Raw genomic sequence first — 24,828 nt, forward strand, 5'->3', positions numbered from 1 at the left:
TTCCTCCTCGTGAACCTCACCCAATAGTTAGTCCTGCTGTGCTTAGAACATGTATAAAACATCTAAGACAGAAACTTGACTCTGGGTTGGAACGTACCTTCATGGGAAGTAAGTAAAAGTGTGTGTGGTATTATGTTACCTAATAAGGAAAGGTGAGAACCAATAACAGCCAGACTAGAGAGTCACGAGAGCCAAATCCAAGGGTGGATAGGCACAGGCACGGTGATCCCATGCACCTCTAGGGCGATCTCAGATGTGCTTTGTCGAGTTCCTTGGTTGGTGACTGCTGTATCCTAGAGCAGGGGGAAGAAGTAGGAAAAGGGCCTGTGCCGGGGCCAGTGGTGGTGGTGGTGCTCTCCCTCTGCTGTGACCAACTGCTAAAGTGGAGAGTGTACGGAAATAGGAAAGCTGTTTTCAGCTTGTCAGTGTCTGCTGACCTGGGTGGTTCACACGGGAGGAAGCGCACTTGCTGATACGGTGACAGCAGGGATAGTGTCTTTCCTGTTGTGGTTATTCATAAAGCTCAGGTGTGTATGTGGCATTTTCCCTGGAAGGTGACTTTATAAAGCCACACTTGGTGTGTGCGTGCGCACATCAAGTGCGCAACTGTGTGTGCATACCTGTGTGCACATATGCTTGTGGGGGTCAGAGGACCCCTCGGGTGTCATGTCTGGGATGTCATCTACTTAGTGGGTTTTGTTTATTTTACTTCTGGGTTTTTGAGACATTTTCTCTCACTGGACTGAAATTTGCAAAATTATCTAGGTTACCTGACTATCAAGATCCAGGGGTCCAGCACTAGGGTTGCAGCACCCCTAACTGTGAGTTCTGGGGATCACACTGAGCCACACTTGAAAATGGGGATTTTGATGTTCTTGTTACAGCGATTGTGTTCTGTGTGTGTTACTGCAGTGAGAGGGGCAGTCAGGTGGAATGCGGTTTTGGTGGTTGGTGGTCTTGTGCCTCTGTGGTTCTTACAGGAGGGGCAGCTCCAAACTGCCCAAGAAACTTGTCCTGTCCTAAGATAGAGAGCAAGGCTCTGCTGCTTCTCCAGCTGGTTCTGCACAGCCTCCCAGGGAAGCTTGTCTTGAGGAAGATGGGGAAGTGTCCAGTTGCTCTGAACAGGACAACAGGCACTTTGGGTTCGATGTCACCAAATGTTTTCAGACCAGCTACTCATATTATGTAAGCGCTTACACTAAAGGTGCCTCATGGAAAGGCTAGTTCTCTAGTGAGCCAGGAAGAACATGCTGGAATTTTTATCCCAGAGCCAGAATACCAGCAATTGTAGGGACAAAACTCCATTTGTTCTTTTGTGAAATTAAGGTGAGTTTATTTTTTAAATCTTAGTCTTCTGGCTTTCAAGAGAGAGTGATTTAGAGTAATGTATTCTTAAATAATAGTTACTATAATTGTTATGGACAAGAATTATTTATTAATACATACCAGGCAGTGCCATATAATGATAATTCATAAATACATAATATGTACTTTGAAGAGTGGATAGCCATCTTCAGTCCAGATTATGTTCTGTAATGAAAAACAAGCTTTCTGTCCGTGTGCAACACAGTATAATACTGAACTGAGCAGTAAACATGGCTGTTAGCCATATTCAGTTCTTAAGCAGAATTTGCTCCAGCACACCTTACCAGTATTGTGTTGGAGATCATCCAGGAAGGTGAGGGAGGACCTGATGTGCCAGGGGTTTGCAGATGTCTTAGAGCTGAGGCCTGCAAAGCTTGAGCTTTGGACAGAGCCACTGACTGAGGGTGGCAGAGCCAGGACAAGTGTGTGCAGCACGAATTGTTAGAAGGTCTTATTAATAAAAACAAACCCAGTGCCAGGTATTGGGGTGAACGCTGGAAGATCAGAGAAGCAGAACAAGCCACAGCCAACCTTACCTCACCAGTTCCTCACCTGATCTCGTTTCCTCAAACTGGAAGCCTCTGAGTCCTCATCCGAATGGATCTCAGCTTAACTGCTGCTCAAAATCCTAAAAGCTTAACCCAGCTGTAGTTCCTGGTCCTCATGCCTTATATCCCTTTCTGCTTCCTGCCATCACTTCCTGGGATTAAAGGCGTGTGTCACCATGCCTGGCTGTTTCCAGTGTGGCTTTGAACTCACAGAGACCCAGGCGGATCTCTGCCTCCAGAATGCTAGGATTAAAGGCTTGTGTGCCACCATTTTCTGGCCTCTATGTCTGTCTAGTGGCTGTTCTGTTCTCTGACCCCAGATAAATTTATTATGGTGCACAATATATTGGGGAAACACAACATCACCACAAGTGTGGGTGAGAAGTAGGGGAAAAACAGCAGCTTCTCCTTGGGAAGAGGCCATCCCACCAGGGGCGCGGGGGCAGTGGGGAGAGGGGCGTCTTCCCCTCAGGTAATCAGTCACTTGAGGATAAACACCCACTGACCCTCTGAGAGCTTACCTATCGTTGATTCTAGAGCCAGTCAAATGGACAGCTGCGCTGTTGGGGTCCACAGAGGTTTCCTAGTGAGATCTGAGCTTGCTTTATACAGCAGGGCTGCATAAGGGGATGGATTGACCACGTGCATGGTCACCAGGTGTTTGCAAGGGTCTGCACTTGGCTGTGCTGGGGGAAGGTCTTTTGCTCCACCCCTTGGCATTCCTTTAAAAGCCCTTTAGCAGAGACAGAATGGGCCAGTGGGTTTTGACTTGGCCCCTCCCGAGGCTATTCTGTGTTTCTATCTGTCTCTCTCTCTATTTCTATCTAAATATTCTCACTTCTCCCTGCTCATGAGTACCCTGGGGGAAAAAGTGGAGTCAGGCCTCCCACACTGCACTTACCCATTATTATGACATTTGTAGTTAAAGATCATGGTACTTCCGAAACAAAACCAAGGGGCATGGATGGCATTGCCTTCTTGGAGTCTTTTTCTTAAATCTTCATTCACCCTGTGCTGTGTTGTCTGGGGTGAGCGAAAGAAGTGACTCTTAGTGGGGCGGTGGTGGTGACGCCTGTAAGGCCAGCACTCGGGAGGCAGGTGCCAGCAGAGCTCTGAGTGCCAGAACAGCCGGGGCTGCACACAGAAACCCTGTCTCAGAGAAACGAGGCAAAAAAGGAGATGACTTGTACAGAAATGTCATTGACGAAAGTGGAGAATGTGAAGAGTGTTTCAATGGCCATTTCAGGTATTTCCAGATATCCTCTTGGTTTTTCCTGAGATGGGGTCTTGTGGCTCCTGTTGAAGTAGTAAGTTCTTGAAGTTAGTTGTGAAACCTGAAATTACCAGTTCAGCTTTCATGGTAAAGAAACCCATTTGCCCACTTTCAGTTGTGATATGCAATGTTCCCCTGGAAGCAGTTGGTTAAACACATCTTCCAGATGTCATCACTACCCAAAATATACATACAAGGTCATGCTTAGAGGGGAACTTAGTATTGGCGAGCTCCCAAGTGAAGGTGGCTGGTGGAAGTTGTCAGTTCTGCCCTTGACTCAAAGCTCCCATGTCACCCTTGCCCATGGTGGTGACTTCAAGTTGTATTTTGTATTTGAGAACACATCTCCCTTTACCAAATGGCTCTGACTTACTGGTGAACATGGCATGGGACAGGGTGCCTGGCTGCACTCAGGACTCAACTTTGGGCACACTTGACAACAGCCTGTGTGCTCAGTGTGCTGTTTTACATGCACTCCTGTGACCTCCCATGTCACACGTGTGTGCACCACGATCCAGGTTGGATGCAAGTAGCTGTGCCTGCTCCTCAAGCATGTGTTTTAGTGACACTGGCATAAGCACTAACTGGGGAGAATCGCCCCGTCCAGTGGGACCCGCTGTCTTTTCACTCAGAGCTTGTTGTGTTAGTGACAGGCCTTTTGACTGTGGCTGCTGCTCTGCTGTCACAGTTTGTCAGTGCGGCCATAGCCTTCCTTCTCTGTTAACCTCGTAAAGTTACCTGTCTCACGTTTTGCCTGTGGTGACCACTATTTAAATCCCATTGCTGCATTGCCACCTGTCTTAGTTAGCAAAAGCACCTAAGGCGCATCATGCTTGAGCTCTACGGCCTCCACTGTCTCACTGAATGCTGGCTTCCGCTACAGTCCAGGGTCTTCAGGCTTAGACTGTACCGTGTTAAATGGAAGAAAACATGAATTTACAGTTTCTAGGAAGTATTATCCAGCATTTACTGAATTCTACTTATACTGTATTTTGTTTCTCCAGGTCGATTAGGCCAGTTGGGTTTGAAGGAAGGATTTCCAACTGCCGTGAAGAATATCAGCTCGGTTATTGGTATGTTCATACAACATGCTCAGGATGAAGGTAAGACTGGCTTTCGTGTCTCTTAAGCTGTTCTCCTGCATGTCGTGAGGACATGAGCCAATGCCCCTCCAAACTGATGATCATATGGTTTTGGTTTTCATAGTGTATTGTTTCTGCAAGGGTCAGTTTGCGCTATTGAGCTGTACGTCCTTGAAAGAGGGAACTCTGCTCATGGGGCTGGTACCCGGCCATTCAGGAGGCATTTTGAGGATGGCTCACCACCTCTCACCCATGCATAAGCACAAACACCTGCTGCTTTCTTAGGTAGGTAGTGTGCTAGTTAGTTTTATGTCAGCTTGGCACAAGCTGAAGTCATCTGAGAGGAGGGAACCACAGTTGAGAAAATGCCTGTGAGGCTGCCTGCTGCAGCTGCATCTTCAGGGAAAGCAGCAGGACAGGATGAGGTGAGTGCCCTGCAGCGGAGTGGGCCCATGTGCTGGCCATTTATGGATTTCATGGCATGAGATTTAATGTCTTACTCTTTTGTGGGAGAAGCTTACTCAGAGTAACACTTGCAACAGTGGGTCTGGTTTCTGTTTGAATATTGAGCAGTCAGTGATAATGTAGTTAAACAGCTTCTCACTAGATAATGCAGACTGGCAGCCTAGACGCCTCCTGGCCCTGGGCTGATCCTAGCCTGGCGGGTCTTTGTCTTCAGCCATTGGTGAGAGGCCTGATGCGCCAGGCCTGTGGACAACAGCCTGTAAATGCTTTCTCCAAGGCGCTCTGACCAGGTACTTAAAGTGAGAAATCCTCAGGAGTCTGCTTGAGGAGCACTAGGAAAATTTATTAGGACAAATTTTGGAAATACACTCAGGAATACAGAACTGAGTAGACAGCTGAGGACGTCCTCTGATCTGACCGGGAGTCAATCCACCTGGCAATTCAGTCACACCGGGAACAGGAAGCAGGGAGAAGGGTCTCGTGACCCCTCTCCCTTTCCTTTTAAGAGGTCAAGTACAATGGCAAGAAGCACCGCCTCCTTCGGGCCCTTTAGCCCGAGGTCATGGTCGGAGCAAATACCATTGCAGGTCCTAAGGCATTGTCTTCTGCTTCATGTGAAAATGCTCTCGACAACAGTTTTGGTGTGTCTTGGCATACAAAAAGTAGTCAGGATCATAGCCGATGAGTCGTCTTGCCAACACACGCAGCCTGGACTGTTGCGGTTGCAGGTGTAACTGAGAAGTCATATATTGTGGGACACTGCCCAACCTCATTACATGCGTCCTAGACTCCGTGGAGGTAGAGCAGCACTGTCCTTGTTTCATACTCTAAATCATAGAGGGAAGAGTCTGTTGGTGCAGGCCTGTGTGCTGCAGTCTGGGAAGTCTGCACTGGGTTACAGGTGCATGGTTAAGGCTGTTCTCAACGCCTCATTCCTATCTCCCTGAGCCCGGGCCCCAAAGGGAGCCATAGTCTATGCTTTTCTTGAATCTTCAGATCAGGAGAGAAACCTTTTAAAGAATCAGTTCTCCTATACAGTAGAACTAACATTTAGACACATGGATTTCTCTGGTGTTTGTCTCCTGCTTGAGGAGCGGAACCTTCAGAACTGCCCTTGGCAGAGAGTGAGCATCACTCCTATTCCAAAATCTAAAACTTTCTGGGCACTGACAAAATACTATAGCTATAAAATTCCATGCCAAGAAACTGCCTAGTGCATGAAATTATTACAGTGCTGTGCTAAATTACCTTTACTATGTGTGGAAGGCATACAGGGCCATAAATGAAAGTCCTGGTTGGATGAGGATGTGCGTTGGAACGAGGGGCGCTCAGCCTGAGATTGTGCTTTGCCTTCTTTACCCCGTCTTGCTCATAGAAAGTGGAAGATAGAGGGTGTGGTTGATAATGAACTTTTGCTCCTCAGTCATTTAAATTTTAATGAATGACATTCACTAAATTATGAATTAATAAGCTATATTTTAAAAATTAAGTTTTTGCCACGATAGGGATAATAGCTGTATGACTAAACTAGCTCTGACACAGGCCTGAAGTTACAGTGGCCTTAGAGTCACACTGGCCTGGAGTCAGATTGTCATAAGAGTCATACTGGTGCCGGGTGGTGATGGCACACACCTTTAATCCCAGCACTCGGGAGGCAGAGACAGGCAGATCTCTGTGAGTTCGAGGGCAGCCTGGTCTACAGAGTGAGATCCAGGAAAGGCGCAAAGCTACACAGAGAAACCCTGTCTCGAAAAACCAAAACAAAACAAAAAAGAGTCACACTGGCTTGTAGTCACATTGGCCTTGGAATTTCACTGTCCTAGAGTCACATTGGCCTTAAGTCACACTGACCTTAGAATCACACTGGCCTTAGAGTGACACTGGCTTGAAGTTACACTGGTTGTGGCGTTTCACTGGCTTCAGAGTCACACTGATCTTGAATTCACATTGGCATGGGGTCACACTAGCCTAGTATCAAATTAGATTGAAGTCATATTGGCCTTAGGGTCACACTGGCCTGGAATCACACTGGCCTTGGAATTAGACTGGACTGAAGTCACACTGGCCTTGGAGTCACACTGGCCTGGAGTTTTACTGGTCTGCAATCACACTGACCTTAGAGTCACACTGGCCTTAAAGTCACAGTGGCCTGGAGTCACACTGGCCGAGTCACAGTCTCATCTGCTGTCATTGTGGCACAGGATAGGCTTTTATTTAGTCTGTTTTGTTTTGATTTTCATGTCTGTGTCCATTTAGAGACAGCACTGGAGGATGTTTGAGTTTTATGCTAGTTGGTTGTTTCAGGATCCATGTGTTTTCACAGCTTCATGGGGCAGAGGAGCTCCAAAGTCCTATGACAGCCATTGCTCAGATGTACAGGGAGCTCTTTTAGCTTTCATTTTCAGACAGGTCTTGAATGAACTTTTTTATTGGGAGACATTTTTCTTTGGAATTTTCATTGCTGGCAGAAAATAATCCATGTCTTAGTAAGTCCTCTAGGTCACACATGGAGATTCGGAATAACATGTTTTCTTTGTTGCTGTGTTATAACTGATTGACTTTCTTTTCAGATATCCCATGGGGTGTTCAGCTTGCAGCTGTTTATGCCCTTTGTGACTTGAGTCCTAGCAATCCAGCAGAGACAGCCAGGATCCTGGAAGCTTGGCGGACACAGACTTCCAACACTATTCCATCTGCAATCGTCAGCTGCCTGGAAGAAGTTGGATCCCTGAGTGTTGAGCGCTCAGCTGGCTCCACAAGTTCAGGAGACTCTGCACCCTGAGAGCTGGGGGTTCAGCTCCCTGAGATGAGAAGGTCACCTGAAGGTCATGGTCACTGTGCAGAGAAGTGCCTTGACACCTCTTGTTGTGAAGGATTAACCTGCCTTTAGCTAACTGAGGTCCAGCAGAGGAAGGCATACAGCAGAGGGCAGTGCAAGGCTCTCACGTGGACTGTGTACAGACGGCAAGTCTGAGGCGGCAGCAGAGCCCTGTGGGCTCTGCACAGGGACAGCCCTGTGGGGTATGTGCGTACAGACAGTGCTGTCTATGATGTGTCTCACATTGGATGATATTCCACTTTCGGAATTTTTGTATTTGTATATAGAAATGGGTTCAATAACTCACTGTGATTCCGATTTGTCTTATATTCATCATTTCTTAAAACTCTTGTATGTGTTTTTATAATAAAAAATAAAAGCAAGCCATATACACTGTTGTTCTGATTAGTTATGTGTGATGCTCAGTATCTCATGTCTAGTGGGGATGAAGATGTCTCCCCAATTATGGAGTCAAATGATTCTCTGTAGGCTTCGCTGATCTTTTATAATTGATGCTTGTAAAATCGCATTGACAATGATTCTGGTGACTCACCCTGTTCATTAAGTAGCTTTCACAAACATGAATGAGCGGTTGCTCCTTTGGAAGCTCTTCTCTACTGCCTCCTCCTGCCTGTGCTGTAAGCTGGAGTGGGGTGCCCAACAAGCCTGCGGAGACATTCTCAGCTCTCTGACCTGTGACTGAGAGAAATCTAAGTTATCACCCACTCAACCTGTGTAAAGTGAGTGCAGAGAAGGGACAGAGATGTCAACATGAGATATGTGGGTCACCTGAGGAGGTGAGCGTGGAAGGACCCAGATGGAGGGCATCAGCCTAGAAGAGGGAATGGTGGCATCCTTCCCCGTGCCGGAGAAGCCCTGCTGAGTGCTAGAAAGTGCCTGGTCCCAACGGAGAGTGAGTGTCCCTGAGATCCTGCTTGACAGCAGCCGGCAGAGCTAGGGCTGGACCACAGGTCTTTGTGGAATCCTGGGCTCCAAAGGTATGATGGCGGCGGCTGTTCACTGGGGCTGCTCTAGGGGAGAGGAGGCTCAGCAAGTACAGAGGAGAGCAGACTGACCAGGACCTCACTGCCCGGGGCCTCGGGACAGGTGCAAGGCACTGTAGGTGGCCGTGCAGGTGGGCAGGGGAGATGGATTTCAAGCCTGACCCAGGGGCAGGAACAACATGCTGTTGAAGTGTCTGAGGACCAGGTACTGAGCCACTAGGTTAAATGGCCAGGAATAAGTACACAGGCTTGTTGGTGGGAGATCATAAATGTATGCTTTCCCTTTGCTTGGGGAACAAGATGTCCAACCATTGGTGGCCTGGAGCCTCCATAAGCAAAATTGTATTAGAGGTCAGGGCAGAGATTTGGGGAACAGTAGCTGATGGAGGCAAGTGCTTCCTTGACTTATCTATATTCAAAGCACCCCATCTCCCTTCCCCTCCCCTTTGTCTCATCTCTTTCTGCTCATCTAGAGAGAACAGTAGCTTCCCCTAGGTCCACCAGGATGCAGTGTCCCTGTGCTAGATAAGGAAGTGAAGCATCGATGGTGAGATGGCCTGTTGAGATAGAGCAAGCAGGAAGTGAGACCAAGGGGGCAAGCTTTGCATGTGTAGGGTGTCCAGTGGTTGAGCACCTCTGGAAGTTTCTGTGGACAGTGGCATTTTCCAGTCTAGTCGCACCAGCTCCAACTCTGGCTGCCATACTTTTTCTACCCGTGGCACACCTACAAGGACAGAAGCCGCCTGTAGTGCTGCATGGCTCTGTCAGGGTGAGGCAGCTCCAGGCTGATACTGGTACCCAGCAGAATGCAGGCGGAGGCTTTTATCATCTGAACTGAACGGTGGAGCTGGGTGGAGTCACATGGGCATGACTGCTGGTCCTCTGTGGTCGGATGTTGACCTGTCAGGAGTAACAAGGTCATGGTGTAATATGTCCTTGAAGCTGTTGTACTGGCCCAGTGAAGGTGGCCATTTTGTTTTTTCCTCATTATTTGTATAAAAATAAAATGTGGCTGTGCAATTTATCAGATGCAATTGTGGCAGGGGGATGTTTTGAATTGTGGCCACCAGGGGGTGCCACAGACCAGCGCATGGGCAGAGGCGGGCTGCTAGCAGTCTGACCATCAGGAAAGCCCTTTTTCGCTCCCAGGCGACTAGTTTGCCTGGCTGGGCCCATTATTTCCACAGGATGTGGCAGGTGGAGGGGGTGCATGACAAGGAAACAGGTACCAATAATTTTTAACTGTTCAGTCAAATCCTCTGGTGATGTCTAAAAATAATCATAAAATAAAATGCTTTGGGGTAAAAGCAAACGTGTCCAGGTGGGTTAGTGGCTGTGGCAGTGACCGGGGTGGGCAGGGCAGACGTGGCACTCTGGCCTGACTTGTGAGCAGCATAGAGCCATGCAGAGGACAAGGGCTTCTCATCAGTCTTAGACATGCACTCCTGTGGGAAGCATTTGGAGTGTGAATAGCAGCTATAAATGTGAGTTATCCACTTGGTTCCTCGAGGCAGAGAGAGGCAACGATTTTAATGAGATGGTTCTAGAGATGGATTTTCTAGAGCCAGGGAGGAACCAGTGTGTAAGCCATTTCCTTTCTGCTTCCATCTACCTGTCAGCCACTTCGATGAGTGTGATTGTGAACACTGGACATTCCCTGTCCCGCCTTCCAAACAAAATATTAGCATGTTTTTATATCAAGAGATTGCCGTCTTAATGTTTGTATGCTGGGCCACCACTCTTTGAGGTCAGTTTATTTACTGCTAGTAAATAATTCTGATTGCAGATGAAGATGGAATGTGAGTCACTGGCCAAGGAGAGTTGTGTGGAAGGGGTACATCTACAGCATTCATGAAGGACCTTTTGCTTTTGTGGAGGATGTTAGGTCTTCAGCATGCTCAGTGAGGATTACCCCTGGGTGTCTCATCGCGGTACCAGCCTCTGTACTGAGAGCCCCAGCCACACCCCATTTCTTGCTGGGAGCTCACAAGGCAGCCTAGATCTCCTCTGAGGAATGAAGACTGTGAAGATGTCTGAGTAGGTTCAGTGGAAGCCTCACTTCAGATGGAGACTGAACCACCTAATGTAGAGGAACATGTCGGTGTCAGCGAAGGAAGGACAGTTAGCCTTAGCCAGCAACTGATGTTAACTGGATCAGAAAAGACTGACCATTTTCTCTCTCACATTGGGACAAGACAGAGACACCATTCAACGTTGTTCTGGATTCCTAGCAGAGGAATCAGACTGGCAAAAGAAGGAAGAAGCAGTGAGACTGGAAAAGAGGAAGGTCATTGTCACTGCAGATAATGTGACCTTAAAGAAAGACCTCCAAAAGTGTGTTAGGACTAAAGAATTGGCAAAATCTCAGAACAAAGAAAACAGCATTCAAAAGTCAGTAGTGTTGCCTTTGCCAACTACAAGATCTCTAGAACAAATCAGGGCAGCAATGCCATTTACAATAACCACCAAAATGGACACACAGATTGGAAGACTGCCCCTGGTTCATGGCTCTAAGAACACCACTGTAGAAACCGCTGGAACCCACTGCGATCTCGGTCAAATATGGCGGCCTTCACAGAACTGGACAAACACTAGTTTGAACTCTGCATAGAACCACAGAGACCTCCAAATAGGAAAGCAGCCTGAGCATAAAGAACAATGTACAAGGAAGGCATTGTGCTGCTGAACCTAGAACACTACAAAACATCATGGTGCCGATGTAAAAACAGACTCCGGGATCAGTGAGACAGTCCCCAGATAAGCTCACATCTAAACCAGCTGAACATCAGCACAGTTGTGAAAGAATATGCAATGGGAAAAAGTCAGCAAAATGTGCTGGGAATTGAATATCTATGTTTCGCTAGTTTAAAGAAAAAGGATTGGAAGCCATAAAACTAGACAAGCTATTCAAGGAAACGAAAATGCTTCAGGGTACTGGAAGAGGTGGGGCTCTTGGGGGGAGGGGCTAGTGTTTTGTTTTCTCTTTACCAGATCTCAAAAGCATAGGCAAACAAAAAGGAAAAATGGGTAATGGGAATCACATCAAACTGAAAAGCTACTTAGCGATGAAGCAGCCTGAAGAAACAACCTAGAGAATGGAAGACATCACCTACAGAGTGTACATCAACCCAGGCTAATGTGGAGCACGTACAAGGAAGTGCAAAGAGTAGAACAGGAGTGAACAGTGAGATCAGTTTCTTTTCCCATCACCAGGATAAAAACGCTGGACAAGAAGCAACGTAAGGGAGAAGGGGAGTATTTCTGCTGGCAGTCCTAAGGGACAAGTCCATCGAGGTGGGGGAGACATGATGTCAGAAGGGTGAAGACTCTGGTCATATTGCATCCACAGTCAGGAAGCAAAGGGTGCTCAGTGCTTATGCTCAGCTCACACTTTCCTTGTTCATTGTGAGCCCCCAGCTGGTGGAAATGGTGCCAGCCGCATTTAGACTCTGTCTTTCCATCTCAGCTAACCTCATTAATCTAGATCTCTCATAGACACGCCTAGAGATCTGTTTCCATGGTGATTCTGAATCCCATCAAATGGACAATCAAGATTAATCATCACACCCATTAAAAATGGGCAAGCCGCCTAATGTCTCTCAGAAGACATGGGAATGTCTGATAGATACATGATAAAATGCTAACTACTAAACGCCAGAAAAATGTAGGTCAAAAGTCATAGGAAGCTGTCTGTCTCTCAGTCCCAATAAGTGTGTCTGTTGCCAGTGAAACAGGGTAATGGGGCCAATGAGTACAGCTAAGAGAGAACCCTGCCACACGTACTTGGAGTTAATGCTCCAATGAGGATGGTCTGAACCGAAGCACAAACACCACTCCTGGGGCATATGGCCAAAGACATCTGCACCCCTATGTCCACAGCAGCACCATTCACAGCAGCCAGGAGCCACAGACAGCCTGACAGCCTGTGTGTCCTCCCGCTGATGGACTGATGTGCAAACAGACTGTAAATGCACGTGAGAGAGTATGATGTATGCACACAAAGAAGGCATCATGTTGCTGTGACTGGAGAGAACTGGATATTGTGTTAAGTGAACTTAGGCACAGAAAAAAACCAAGCACCGTGAAGTCTTGGAGATGTCGAAACGTTGCTATTGTAGAAGCTGAGAGTAAGATGGTGGTGACCAGAGATTAGGGGTCATGCAGGGAGGGAGAGCGCCCCCTAGTGAGCAGGTGGATTCTAGGAAGAGGTTCTGGTCCGCAGGTGACTAACAACAGATGATGACAAGGTGTGTCTCTGCCTTATCCAAAGAGTGTACAGTGTACACTCACACCACACAGTTTCTCACACATGTGACTATCTTAAAAATTAAATTTACAATATTAACCGAAACCTCCTGGGAAATCAGAATCAGGTCCCGTGGTGGCAGCTGTAGGTTCTGTTGAGAGCAGGGATGACCTCTCCCAGTGGGCTGGTCGTCAAGGGATCCCTTAGGAAAACCAAATACGACTTCAGAATGCCAACATGTTCCTTAGGTGATGCTATGAGGCAAGTTTGCCGAAGAAACAAGTGTGTGCTGCCTGCTTCGGGGCCACCTGAGTGGTGATGACTTCGCATCCACCCCCATGGACAGTGTGAGGTGTGGCTAAAGCCAACAGTATCCGTACGGAATATCTGTACCAGGCCTGTGGGCAATCTGCTCAGGACACCTGCAGGTGAGCCCAGCACTCCTTCCGGGCCCTTTCTGCTTTGCGTTGGTAGAGACTGGAATTCAGCCCTTATCACACAGGCCGTTATCCAGAGTCGTATTTCAAGTGCATGTCTCTGTTTGTGAAACTTGTTTGGTAGTGAGAAAATAAATTTTCTGAGTTTTGATATGATTTTGTGTAGCTAATATTTTCTGAGAGTTTTATACATCACTTCCACCTCTCCCTGTCTCTCCTTACCCCTCCCCCAACACACACAGTGCCTTATTCTCTGTATTTGAGCTGGTGTGTCCCTCTGTAATAGGCTCAGTTACTTCCTTAATGAAGGGTGAGAACATCAGGTGCTGGTGCAGGTATAGAGCAGGCAGACAACATGTTGGCTTAGGAAGTGGCAGCAGTGACTCCCAGGCTCATGGTCTCTCCAGCCATGGGAGCTGGCTAGCTTTACAATGTCAGGCATGGGCTCCTTCCTGCTGAGTGGGTCTTAGTCCACCCAGACAGCTGTTCCCAATGATGCATCTGCAGTGTAACCCCTAAACCTGAGTCTCCGTTGGGCAACTCACTTGTAAAGAAGAACCTGGGCATTGGGTAGGAAATGAAGCAGGGATGTAAATCCAGGAGGCAAGCTCTCTTTCATGTTTCCTCTCATTCTTTATATGCACATCCCCATTTAAATGCACTCAAGAAAAAATCAGTGCCTCTGGGAACGGGTCACATTTTTCACAAGTTGTACATCATGTCCTGTTCATTCAAATTCTACAATATGGCCAGGCTAGTACACAGAAAGGAGTTATGAAGATGGAAATCTCAAAACAGAGATCCCTGTACCTGGCTGTCCAAGGCTTTTATTTTGTTTCGTTTTAAATTATTGTTAGTTCCATACAAGGCATTTTAGTGGAAAATCTGCTGAAACCGCAAGGCCTTGGCAACCTTGTCTTCCCAGCAGGGGGTGCTCTGCACCTTGGTCAGGAGGCCGCTGCTCAGACACATTTAGAAACAAAAGGTCTTTGAGATCAATCCAACTCCATCCTCCTTTAGAAATGCCACCCTGATTTTTAGGTACGTATTTGCTGTGTTAGGGATCAAACCCAGGGTCCCTCACATATCAGGAAAGGATCCTCCATGGCTACAGCCCCAGATGTGAAGAATTTCCTCAGAGGTAAAGCTGATATGGCCAGGCCTCTAAAGAGCCAGGGAGGGACCTCAGAGGCTCCAGATGCCCCCTTAAGAATGGTTACAGTGCCGCTTGCCTGGAATTCTCACCGCCAGGGAGGCCTCCAGGTGGAGGAGAAGTGGGGAAAGGCCTCCGACTCCAGGCGACTCCTGGCATTCTGGATGCTCAGCTCAAACCATGGTGTAGCAAAGATGAAGCAGTCCGTGTGAACCCCAAATAATTTGAGATGCAGTCTTACTCTGTGGCCCAGGCTGTCCTTGAAGTCACTGTGTAGTCCAGGTTGGCCTCCTGCTCTCATTCCTCCCGCTTCAGCCTCTGGAGTGGCCTGTAGGTAGGAACCACCACACCCGGCTCACAAGTACTGGTTTACTAAGTGTCATTCAGGACTCGGGGTGGGTCTTAACATCCACACAAAATGCATAGTCCTGATGTCCCGTTGCACAGGGAGAGTCGGACATGGCATCTCAACCCAAGCGCTACGAACTCACAGAGCTGGCAAGCATGCTGCTGGAAGGGGAAGGTGTCTGCTGCTTTGTTTTACCTTAACTTTGCCTTGTGTCTGTGCACCAGTGAGTCGAAGTGAGCCAGGATTTGCTTCAACATCCCAGTTCACACCAATGGTCGCCACACTCTTGGTTACTATTAAAGTGGTTATAGGCTGCAGTTTAATGAGCTCCATAGCCTCTCTGCTGGAGAGAAAATACAAACCCTCTCAACAGGGAATGTTACACCTCTGTCTTCCTCGGGGCAGACTGTTATCATCAGTACTACACCTGCTTCTACTACACCTGCTTCTAGAGCCTGAGGCACACGCCGACTAGACTCAGACACCGGTGGCAGCAGAGTCTCCTGAGAAGCACTTGCTGCAGAGCCTGCCTTTGAGAACTCACAGCCACAAGGTGTTCACCAACGGTAAGATGTGTTTCCGGGGTCGACGTCAAAGCATTTCGTGTTAACTACACAAGAGTGTGGGGAGGCTAGCCTCGCTTGGTAGCCATGTCCGGCCTCATCTCCTGGGAATAGAAAGATGCTGTTGATCCCAACCAGGTAAGCAGGATTGGGCCAACCTCGAGAGACAGATTGGTTCCACAAAGGCAAGAGCTGCCAGTTTGCTTGCCTGCGACCCCCGATGCCCGATGGTCCTTCACACAGGCCTGCCGAGGTGACTTCACCATGGAAACATCACTGCAGCATATGAGTTAGACGTGTGACAGGCAGGGGGGACACAGACAAGGCCTCTCTGTCTTTGCAGAAACTGCCTTCTCCTCATGCCTCCTGCTCATGACCCTGTCGTGTGTGCCAACATGAGGTGTGTCCTTCCCCCGATAGAGGATGCCTTCTTCCTAAAATAGATCACACCACATCTCACGGCATCTTTGCATAATTCCAGAGGCGGACCGGCACTTTGCTTTTAAATTACTCATTCTTACGCAGATTTAATCCATCAAACATTTATTCACAAGATTCCTAAACAGTAGTTAAAATAATAGTGTCTAGTCATTTTAGGACATGGACGTAGTTATTTCTTCCCAGTGATTAATTTCAAATTAGAAGTGAAGGTTGATACTTTTATTTTTCAAACTATTTGAAGTGGGATGTGGGCAGAGAGGTTTTTTTTTTTTTTTTTTTTTTTTTTTTTTTTTTTTTTTTTTTTTTTTTTTTTAGAAATGATACATTTTAAATTCAGCCTTATTCTGCTAGAAATGTGCCTCATTGATAGAGATTGCCCTGACATTCACAAGGCCATGGGCATGGTCCTCAATACTGCTAAATACATACGTAAATCAATCATCATCTGCATTCCCCTAACACTTATAGATACTGCAGTACAAGCTGCATAGAAGTCACTGAGGCGATGGGGCAAACCTGTCCCTTCTGGTGCTCTGCACAGCGGACTTGGTGATGGCGAGGTCCCTTAGCGGACAGGATGGGCCTCTCCCCTTATTCAGAGTCTGAATGAGTGCTATACACATGGCCATGCAGTGGCATGAGCATCATGGTTGGCAGGACTGAGCGAGGCAGAGGAGAGGAGGAAGGAATCCGACAGAGACCCTCCCCGCAATGCTGAGTAGCAGATGGTGACTGTGCCCTGCACAGGTGAGCTGGCAGACGTGAGTCTCTCAGAGGTGAGAAAGGACAGGACGGCTTCCATCATCGCAGGAGTGCTGGAGCTGTTCGCTCCGGTCGGGAAAGGGTGGGGGGCTGGGCAAGTGCTCCTCTGTTCACTGAGCTGCACCCTTGACTCAGCAGGAGCTGGAAGTGGTGGTACAGGCTGGAAACCCTAAAACTCAGGCTGGGGGCGGGCATAAATATTGGGAGTTCAAGGCTGGCTGGGGTATGTGAGACCTTGACACCCCCCATACACACACACCAAGAAAAAGAAAAAGGAAGATTCTTATAGACAAACTTCCAAGGAACATGGCTTCACACACCTACAAAATATTAAAACACAAGAAACCGGAGCCAAGGCCGTGAGACCACCAACAGAAACGGCTGTGTGCACAGAGTCGAGCGAGTGTGTGTTCTTTAGGCATCAGGTTAGGACACACGGCAGCAGGGAGCTCAGTGTGTTTAAAGGATAATAGGCACATGGAGATGAGAGCGTGCCAGAAGGAGAGACTGAAATTTTTAAGAAGCTTCGAAGGTCATACGAACCTCCTAAAAACAAAAAGACATGCTTCAAATTATAAAGCCAAAAGGCAGTGTGAAAAAATAATCACACATATATGTACACACATAAGAGGGGGAGGAAGGAAGGAAGGGAGGGAGGGAGGGAGGGAGGGAGGGAGGGAGGGAGGGAGGGAGGAAGGAAGGAAGGAAGGAAGGAAGGAAGGAAGGGAAAAGCCCAAACAAACCAGGAAACAGTTCATGGATGCACGGTGATAGAAAGGAGGGGTAAAGAAAGTGGAAGATGTCTGGTGTGTGTGCAGAATGTAGAAAATGAGATTGTTCCTTTCAATAACGCAAACTTGATACATAGGTCACAAAATCATATGCTTTTTACATGAATGTTAGAGCTTGGTTAAAAAAAAAAGGAAGTAAACTCAAGTCTAGAAAATGGGCAGCTTCTTCCGAGGCCCAGAGCTGCATTCACTCTTGTAGGTATGATAGACGGAGGAGTCTTCTCTGGGCAAGGGCGAGGGGGAATTGTCGTGAATTTTGGCAAGCAATTATAGCACAGGTTATAATTTTGTGGGATCTTCCAAACAGTCAGTGCTTCCTACAGCCCTCACCTCAGGCCCAGGATGCCAAGACTAGATAAGATTGAGAGCTCCCAATTCCAAAATTGCTCATTAAAGGGGGGCAGGAGCGTGCATGCTGAGACCAACTGGTCTTTGGCACTCTGAGCACAAACAGGAGACCTGAGAGCCTTCTCTCCGGGGAGCAGAAGCCTTGGCTGACAAAGTTACAGGTGGACAGACAGAGCAAGATCTGCACAAAGGCCCAGAAGGAAAGCTCGAAGTTCCGGCTCCTCGGTCCCGCTCTAAACCAAAGTGAGACGTGTTCTGGCTTGGCAGCTGGTGATTTCGACAATGCAAAGAAAATTTGGTAATTCCTCATAATCCAAGCATTGCAAAGCGGGAGATTCTGAGCCAGCTTGCAAAGTATCTGAAGGTAACTCTCAATAGAAGCAAATATTTGTCCAAAAGCTCAGACCCAGTCGGACTACAGACCAAGTTTAATTAAAGTAAAACTTCCTTCGATAACCACCTTCTAGTGTCTCAAGGAGAAGACAGCAAACAGCTAACAGAAGCACACCCGCTGTGGCTCACAGGTTAGTTATTTGACAGGGCTCCTACAGTAACTGGAGCTAGATGAAATGACCTAGTGAGTAACCTCTGGCATGTTGGAGGATATGTCAGGCCTTAGTAATTTCCTGCATGAAATGGGACATACACTGTTGGAAATGAGGAGTTAATGGGTTCGACGACAGAGTGACTGTGCAGAAGAATAGTCCGTGTACTCTGGGGCGGCTAATAAGTATCTGCGCTGTATTCCTCAATGTTGTGAGTGAATACCTAACAAGGAGCACCTTGAGGGAGGAAGGATTTATTTTGGCTCACAGCTCAAGGGGACAGTCTATTGTGTCAGGGAAGCTTGGAGGTAGGAGTGGCCCTTGGCTGCCGTGGCAGGAGTATGAAGATGCTTGCTCACGTCTGTGTGGATCAGAAAGCAGGGAAAGGGGGATGCTGGCTCTCAGCTGTATTTCTCCTTTTCCCTTGTGATTCATCCCAGGCCCTCAACCCAGGGGATGATGTGGACCGACTTCAAGGCAAGTCTTCCCTCCTCGGTTAATTCCCTCTTTACAAACCCTCACAGACACATGCAAAGTTGAGTCTCATTAATGCCTTAGGCGTTTATCAGCCTGATCAAGTCACCAGTCAAAATTAAGCATGGTAGTGTTAGAGCTGAAATAAGAAGAAATGATAGAAAGCAAGAAACAAAACTCTGAGGCAATCTCAGCTCTAGGGAGGCTGAGGCAAGTGAATTGCCAGGACAACAAAGCTAATCTAAGCCAGAGAGTCTCAAAACACAAAGACAAACAAACGATAAAGAAAAATAAAAAGCAACAGTAAATACTAACCCTTTGATTTATGGAGAAGGTCATGGAATACAGTGGAGTGGGGGCTGACGTGTAGGGAGAGAAGAAGGGAATGGACAGATATTTGATGATATATTACTGAGGATAAAACTGGGGAACGACATCAATCCACAGACTCAGAACACTCAGAGAATACCAACTAGCACAGACGAACCTGTCAAGCACACCATGGGTGCCTGCTGGAAACCAGAACTGAACAGCAAGTAGTGAGCAGCCAGGGAAGAGCAGACACCATGCACAGGGAAGCCCTGAGTTCTCAGCAGACACAGAAGTCACGAGAAACTATCAACAGTCACCTTTAAAAGGCATGTACCTGTAAACACACACAACCACCAACCTGGAATTCCATATCCTGCAAAAATTGGCTTCAAGAGTAAAGACAAGCCACTCTTGTAATATTTTCCACTGTGAAATATGACTTCAGAAATGAAATGACAGAAAGCAAAGGCATCATTGATTGCCAGTGGTCACAGATGAGTGGAAGGGGAGAGTTTAGGTCTTGTGATAGCACAACGTGAGAGACCCCGACACCAATGGTTCTGCCTGCGTCGACTGCATCTGTCCTGATTACGATGCCTGGCTGGGGTTTTGTGAGCTGTGCTCCTGAGGGACATGGGATCTCTGGCTGGCAACTGTGTGTGAATCCTGTTCTCATGGAGTAGAACGATTAATTTAAATAAGGCAAAGGGAGCAGCACATGGTCAAAAGATAAAAGTTAAGAGAATTTTCCCCTCATCCTTTCTCTCCAAGCATTACTAAAATAATCTCCTTCAGCTGAAGAAACAGTTACATAAATCCAAACCTGATTCTCCAGGAAGCAGTGAAAAGCCCAGAATGGTGGACATTTGTGAACGCACAAGAGCTGAGTAATGCAAGAGACACTGTTCCCCCCACCCCATTGTGTGTGTCTGTGTCTCTCCCTCTCTGTCTCTGTCTCTCTGTCTCTCTGTCTCTCTGTGTGTGTATGTCTGTGTCTGTGTCTCTCTCTGTCTGTCTCTGTCTCTGTCTCTGTGTGTGTGTGTGCGCGTGTGCGTGTGCGTGTGTGTGTGTGTGTGTGTGTGTGTGTGTGTGTGTGTGTTCTACCTTCTGTAGAGCACCTCCCCCGTAGACTGTCTGGGGACTCAGATCCAAGTGTGGCCCCAGCAGCTGCCCCTGAATTTCCACACAGCCATCCTTGTAGATTTCAGGTGTGCCAGCGGCCTCCATAAGAAGAATGTGGATTTAGGAATCGAGAACTCTGTCTCCCCCTTCCTCCTCTCCCCTGTCTCGCTCTCTCTGTTTCCTGTCCACCTGAGGCTTAGAGCGGTGGAGGGGAGGACGCCACCTGCCAAGTGCTTTTGTTGTCATGATGGTCTGTCCCCTGTGCCTGGAGCCAGCAGAGCCTGGGCTGAACCCTCTGAAACTGTGCCTCAAAACCCACCCCTCCCCCTTTGCCAGATATTCAGTCATAGAGATGTGAAGTCTGAATACTGCAGTCTGTCTGTGTGTCTGGCATCCCTCCATCTACTGATTGGATCTATCACCTATTTTGGGTTATGGTTCTCAAGATCCGGACCACCTCTCCCTCTCGGTTACGGAAGACCTAGACTAACACCATGGCTGGATCCCCTTTGCACCAGTCACTCACCCAGTCTCAGGGAGACAGGTGGGCCTCGTGTGAAAGGTCATTTATATGGAAGAAAACATTCCTGAAGTGATTGATGAGCATGTCTCTCAGCTGGCACATTTGAGGACAAAGACATTCATATTTCTGAATCTAGACTTCTGAAACCAGAGTGTTGCAGTCCTCACCACATAATTCTTCATGATGTGTATGTTCATTATTTCCTCCGTGAAAAATAGTGGAAGCCTACAAGGTTGTTAAGCTGAAACCACTCCATCTCAGGGTCTGTGAGATTTTTTAATCACAAGGTGCCTCTTTGTTCTCAAGGACAATTACATGGCTGATTGCTCTCCTGTGAACTCAGCAATCAGGTGAAGGCCAGGCTCTCACAGGCATGCTATGGATTAATGCCTCACCCATGACAAGCCCCAGACAGACCTGGAATACAAAGGCTTCGTCCAACCACCTGGATGACTGTACCCCAGCTGTCTTAGTTTGCTCTTGATTGCTGTGATAAACACCATGGCCAACAGCAACTTAGGTCACATGGCATCCCCGGGGAAAGTCAAGAAAGAAACTCAAGGTAGGGACCTGGAGGCAAGAGCTAAAGCAAAGATCACAGAGAAGTGCTACCCCCTGGCTTGCCCCCAATAGCTTGCTGAACCTGCTTTCTTAGACATTCCACAATCACCTTGCCAGGGATGGCACTGCCCACAGTGAGCTGGGCCCTCCCACATCAACAATTAATCAAGAAAATGCCCCCAGAGGCATGCCTGTAGGTCAATCTGATGGAGACATTTTCTCAGTTGAGATTCTCACTTCCCAGTTGATTCTATCCTGTGTCAAGTTGAAAAAAAATATTCATTGACACCCCAAGTCTAGGCCATGTAGACACACAGAGGCATCTGGACCTTCCAGCACTCTGACCCATCCCTCAGATTTTGCAAAAATCCCCTGATTCTGTATATTTAGCCAAAGGGTTCCCTTTGGTAATCCAACTAACCCTTGGAAGGCCCTCAGTCCTCCTTCCCCAGGACCACTGTGCTGTACAGAAGTCCACAGGGTGCCAGCTGCAGCCCCTGTGCTGCATGGATGGATGTGCAGCTGCTCTCCATGCATAGCTGGGTGGACAGGACTGCTCATCAGCTGGGGAGGTGGTACAACCCGTGTCGCAAGAAGCTGAAGGTGGGGGCCAAGTGGGAGAAGGCAGCAGGGACAGCCCCAGTGCCCTCCAAGGACTTCAGTCCCTAGGTACAAACTGCAGATTAAACCCCACTTCATGTTTGTGCCAGTCTTGGCCCCCACTCCTGTTCTCCCTGTGAGAGGTGCTGGGCAGGGTCAGGGTGACCAGTTCACACAACAACCCAGGAAAACCTTTAGTCACATTCTGCCTTGGCTGCATTCTGCTGGGCATACATGTCTCTTGCATATTCATTGCTGTGGTTTGATGGCAGGGCTGGTGGCATGGATCACTACCATTTGCTTTTCAGGTCTCCAAGCTCCGTTCCTCCAAGTCCCACCCACACCTTGTATGGTGACCCTCCATGTTGGCTGAGGGTCGTCTCCAGAGGACCAGATTTGCACTGGGTGACTGAGTAATAGATGTCTTTAGGATTTGTATCACGGCACCCGTAGTTGGAGATTCCTTCTGCCCATTCTTTTGCACAAGCACCACATTGTCCCAGTGCAGCCAAAAGAGAACCTTTCTCTTCAGCTTGTTTCCTAGACTTTAGTTAGGAGGCTCTGCACCTTCTGATACTACTCCAGGTTCTGTGCCCCTCATTATGCATGAATCCCCCCACGCAAACTCCATCTCCTTTGGTCCCTCCCAAAGATGTGCAGTGGATTATTCCTCTAGGCCTTTCCCCCAAGAACCCCATGAGGTAGCAAGTTATTGCATTAGTTATGTTTGTGTCACTGTGACCATAGTCCCTGGCAGACAAGGAAGGAAAGGTTTATTTTGACTCACAGTCACACTGAGTCTTGTGTCCATCCTGGTAAGGAAACTGTGACAGCAATATGTCCCTTAGGTGGTGGCAGGAGCATGTGGTAAAGCCTCCTCACATCATGGTGTACACAGGTAGCAGAGAGCTCTGGCCACCTCTGGTAGCCTATATCCACCAACCAGGTCCACTTCCTAAGGTTTCCATGCCCTCACAAAACACCACTGGGGAGCAAACACTCAAAATGTCCCCCAACATTTCTGATTCAAGCTGTAACATTCTTATAGCCCCAAAGACTCATCATTTTTTACTGCAAAATGCACCTAGTCCGACCCCAAGAGCATGCAACAGTTTAAGAGATCCAATATCGTCCAAAAGTCCAAATCTAGACTCTCTACTAAGACTCCCAGCAGTCTGTCAGCTGTGCCTTGTGAAACAGAATGTCACAGACTTCTAATGTGTGATGTCACACAGTAAACACTATATACCAAAAGGGAAGCGTGGAAACACAGAGAAGGGGGCAGACTGCAGCCCAAGAGGACTCTCTCCACCCTGCAGCCCAGTGACTGCACACAGGACACTCGACACCCATGGCCTTGTCATTTGTACCCACACAGCTGTTCTCTCATCTTGGCTTCACTTATTACAGGCAACTTTCCTTTGTAGGTATCTCATTTTCCTGCCCTTTCCAACATCCTGATGTCTCCGTTGAAATCTATGCCTCATCCTATTAGCTTTATGCATTGCCCTCTTAGACAATTGTAAGAGAGAGAGAGAAAGAGAGAGAGAGAGAGAGAGAGAGAGAGAGAGAGAGAGAGACAGAGACAGAGAGAGACAGAGAGAGACAGAGAGAGACAGAGAGAGACAGAGAGAGACAGAGAGAGAGACAGAGAGAGAGACAGAGAGAGACAGAGACAGAGAGACAGTGAGAGAGAGAGGAGAGAGACAGAGACACACACACAGAGTTTTCCTGCATGTATGTCTGTGTTCATGCAGTGCCCATGGAAGCCAGACAAAGCTTTAGACCTTAAGCTGCCTTGTGGATGTTGAGAACTGAGCCTGAGTCCTCTGCAAGAGCAGTAAGTGCTCTTCACCACTGAGCCATTGCTCCAGTGCCCTTTTCAGGCAGTGGTCTGGGAAATCTGACCGTGATACACATTCTCTGGCCTCAAGTTTTTTTTTCCCCTAGAAACCTTCATGAGGCTTTAACTCTTGCATTCCCTTTGCTTGAAAAATTAGAACTACATGGGAAGTACCATGGTTAGCTTGAGCAGAGGCTGCCCTGCCTGGACCATGGCTGAAGTAACCTCTGAGTGTTTGGGTGGCTAAACATGGGAGACCATGTCCCTAAGTGGCTTCCTGCAATCAGGGGGACCTGGAGAAACTCTCTCATCAGAGGAAAGTGTTTTAAATGTGTTTATGGTTTTATTCCCTGGAACCTGGGATATGTGGAGTCTCACAAGTCTGTCATCTATCTATCTGTGCTATAGTAATTCCATGCTTGATTTCTGTATTAGACACTAGTCTGTAGCACAGGCCTTTTTCTGCAGCTTTTAGCAGGCTCATCTGGCAAACTGCAGATTTTTCTGCATCTTTGTAAACCCAACTAAAAGCCACTGACCATAGCCAGGACGCAGCATGAATACTGTGATTTCTTCATGTACTTCTTGCCCAACTTCACTCTAATTTTCAGGACACAGGCCAGAACCTAAACCAAATCGCCTTGGTTCCATTCCCAATAGCATTCCTGTCTGGAACCCCCTGAGCCAGGCATCCGTGCACACCGCTGATCTTTTCTTCTCCCAGCACGTCACTGGCTTCTCTAGCCCACAAACCACCCCACAAGAGAAGAACCACACGTGTGGTTTGCTGTCGGTGCAGCAAGGCTCCACTTCTCTGAATCACGCACTTCTGTGTTGCTATGACGTCCCCTCACTGAAACATGAAGGGCTTGTTGATAGTTATTTTGACTCCTGCTCTCATGGGGTTTTGGTTCATCACGGCAGAACAGGCCTGTAGAGGAGCTAAGTTCATGCTAACAGGAGTATTCGGTGGGGGCTGTTCATACCATAGAAGACCAGGAAGCAGGGTGGGAACTGAGCATTCACAGCATGAGCTGTATTGATTCAGGGTTTTGTGTTTGTTTTTAATTTTTTTCCCTGTTACAAAATAATTGAGGCTGGGTTACTTTATAAACAAGACATACACTTTTCACAGTTTTAGAGCCTTGAGTCTAAGACCAGGCGACCTAATCAGTTTGGTCTCTGGTGAGGGCTTTATGGTGG

General features: G+C 47.7%; 1 protein-coding gene across 1 annotated transcript in view; it reads left to right on the forward strand.

Annotated features, from left to right (window-relative positions):
• The window catches only part of Ice1 (interactor of little elongation complex ELL subunit 1), a 54,231-nt gene extending 46,289 nt beyond the window's left edge, over positions 1–7,942 (forward strand). The window contains exons 18-19 of the mRNA XM_052742926.1: positions 4,191–4,289; positions 7,304–7,942. Of these exons, the coding sequence (XP_052598886.1) occupies positions 4,191–4,289; positions 7,304–7,515 (311 nt within the window). The 3' untranslated portion in view covers positions 7,516–7,942. The remainder of the gene's footprint in view (positions 1–4,190; positions 4,290–7,303) is intronic.
• The last annotated feature ends 16,886 nt before the right edge of the window (positions 7,943–24,828 follow it).

This window comes from Peromyscus californicus, unplaced genomic scaffold, assembly GCF_007827085.1.
Source record: "Peromyscus californicus insignis strain IS unplaced genomic scaffold, ASM782708v3 Scaffold_18__1_contigs__length_77618521, whole genome shotgun sequence".
NCBI lineage: Eukaryota > Metazoa > Chordata > Mammalia > Rodentia > Cricetidae > Peromyscus > Peromyscus californicus.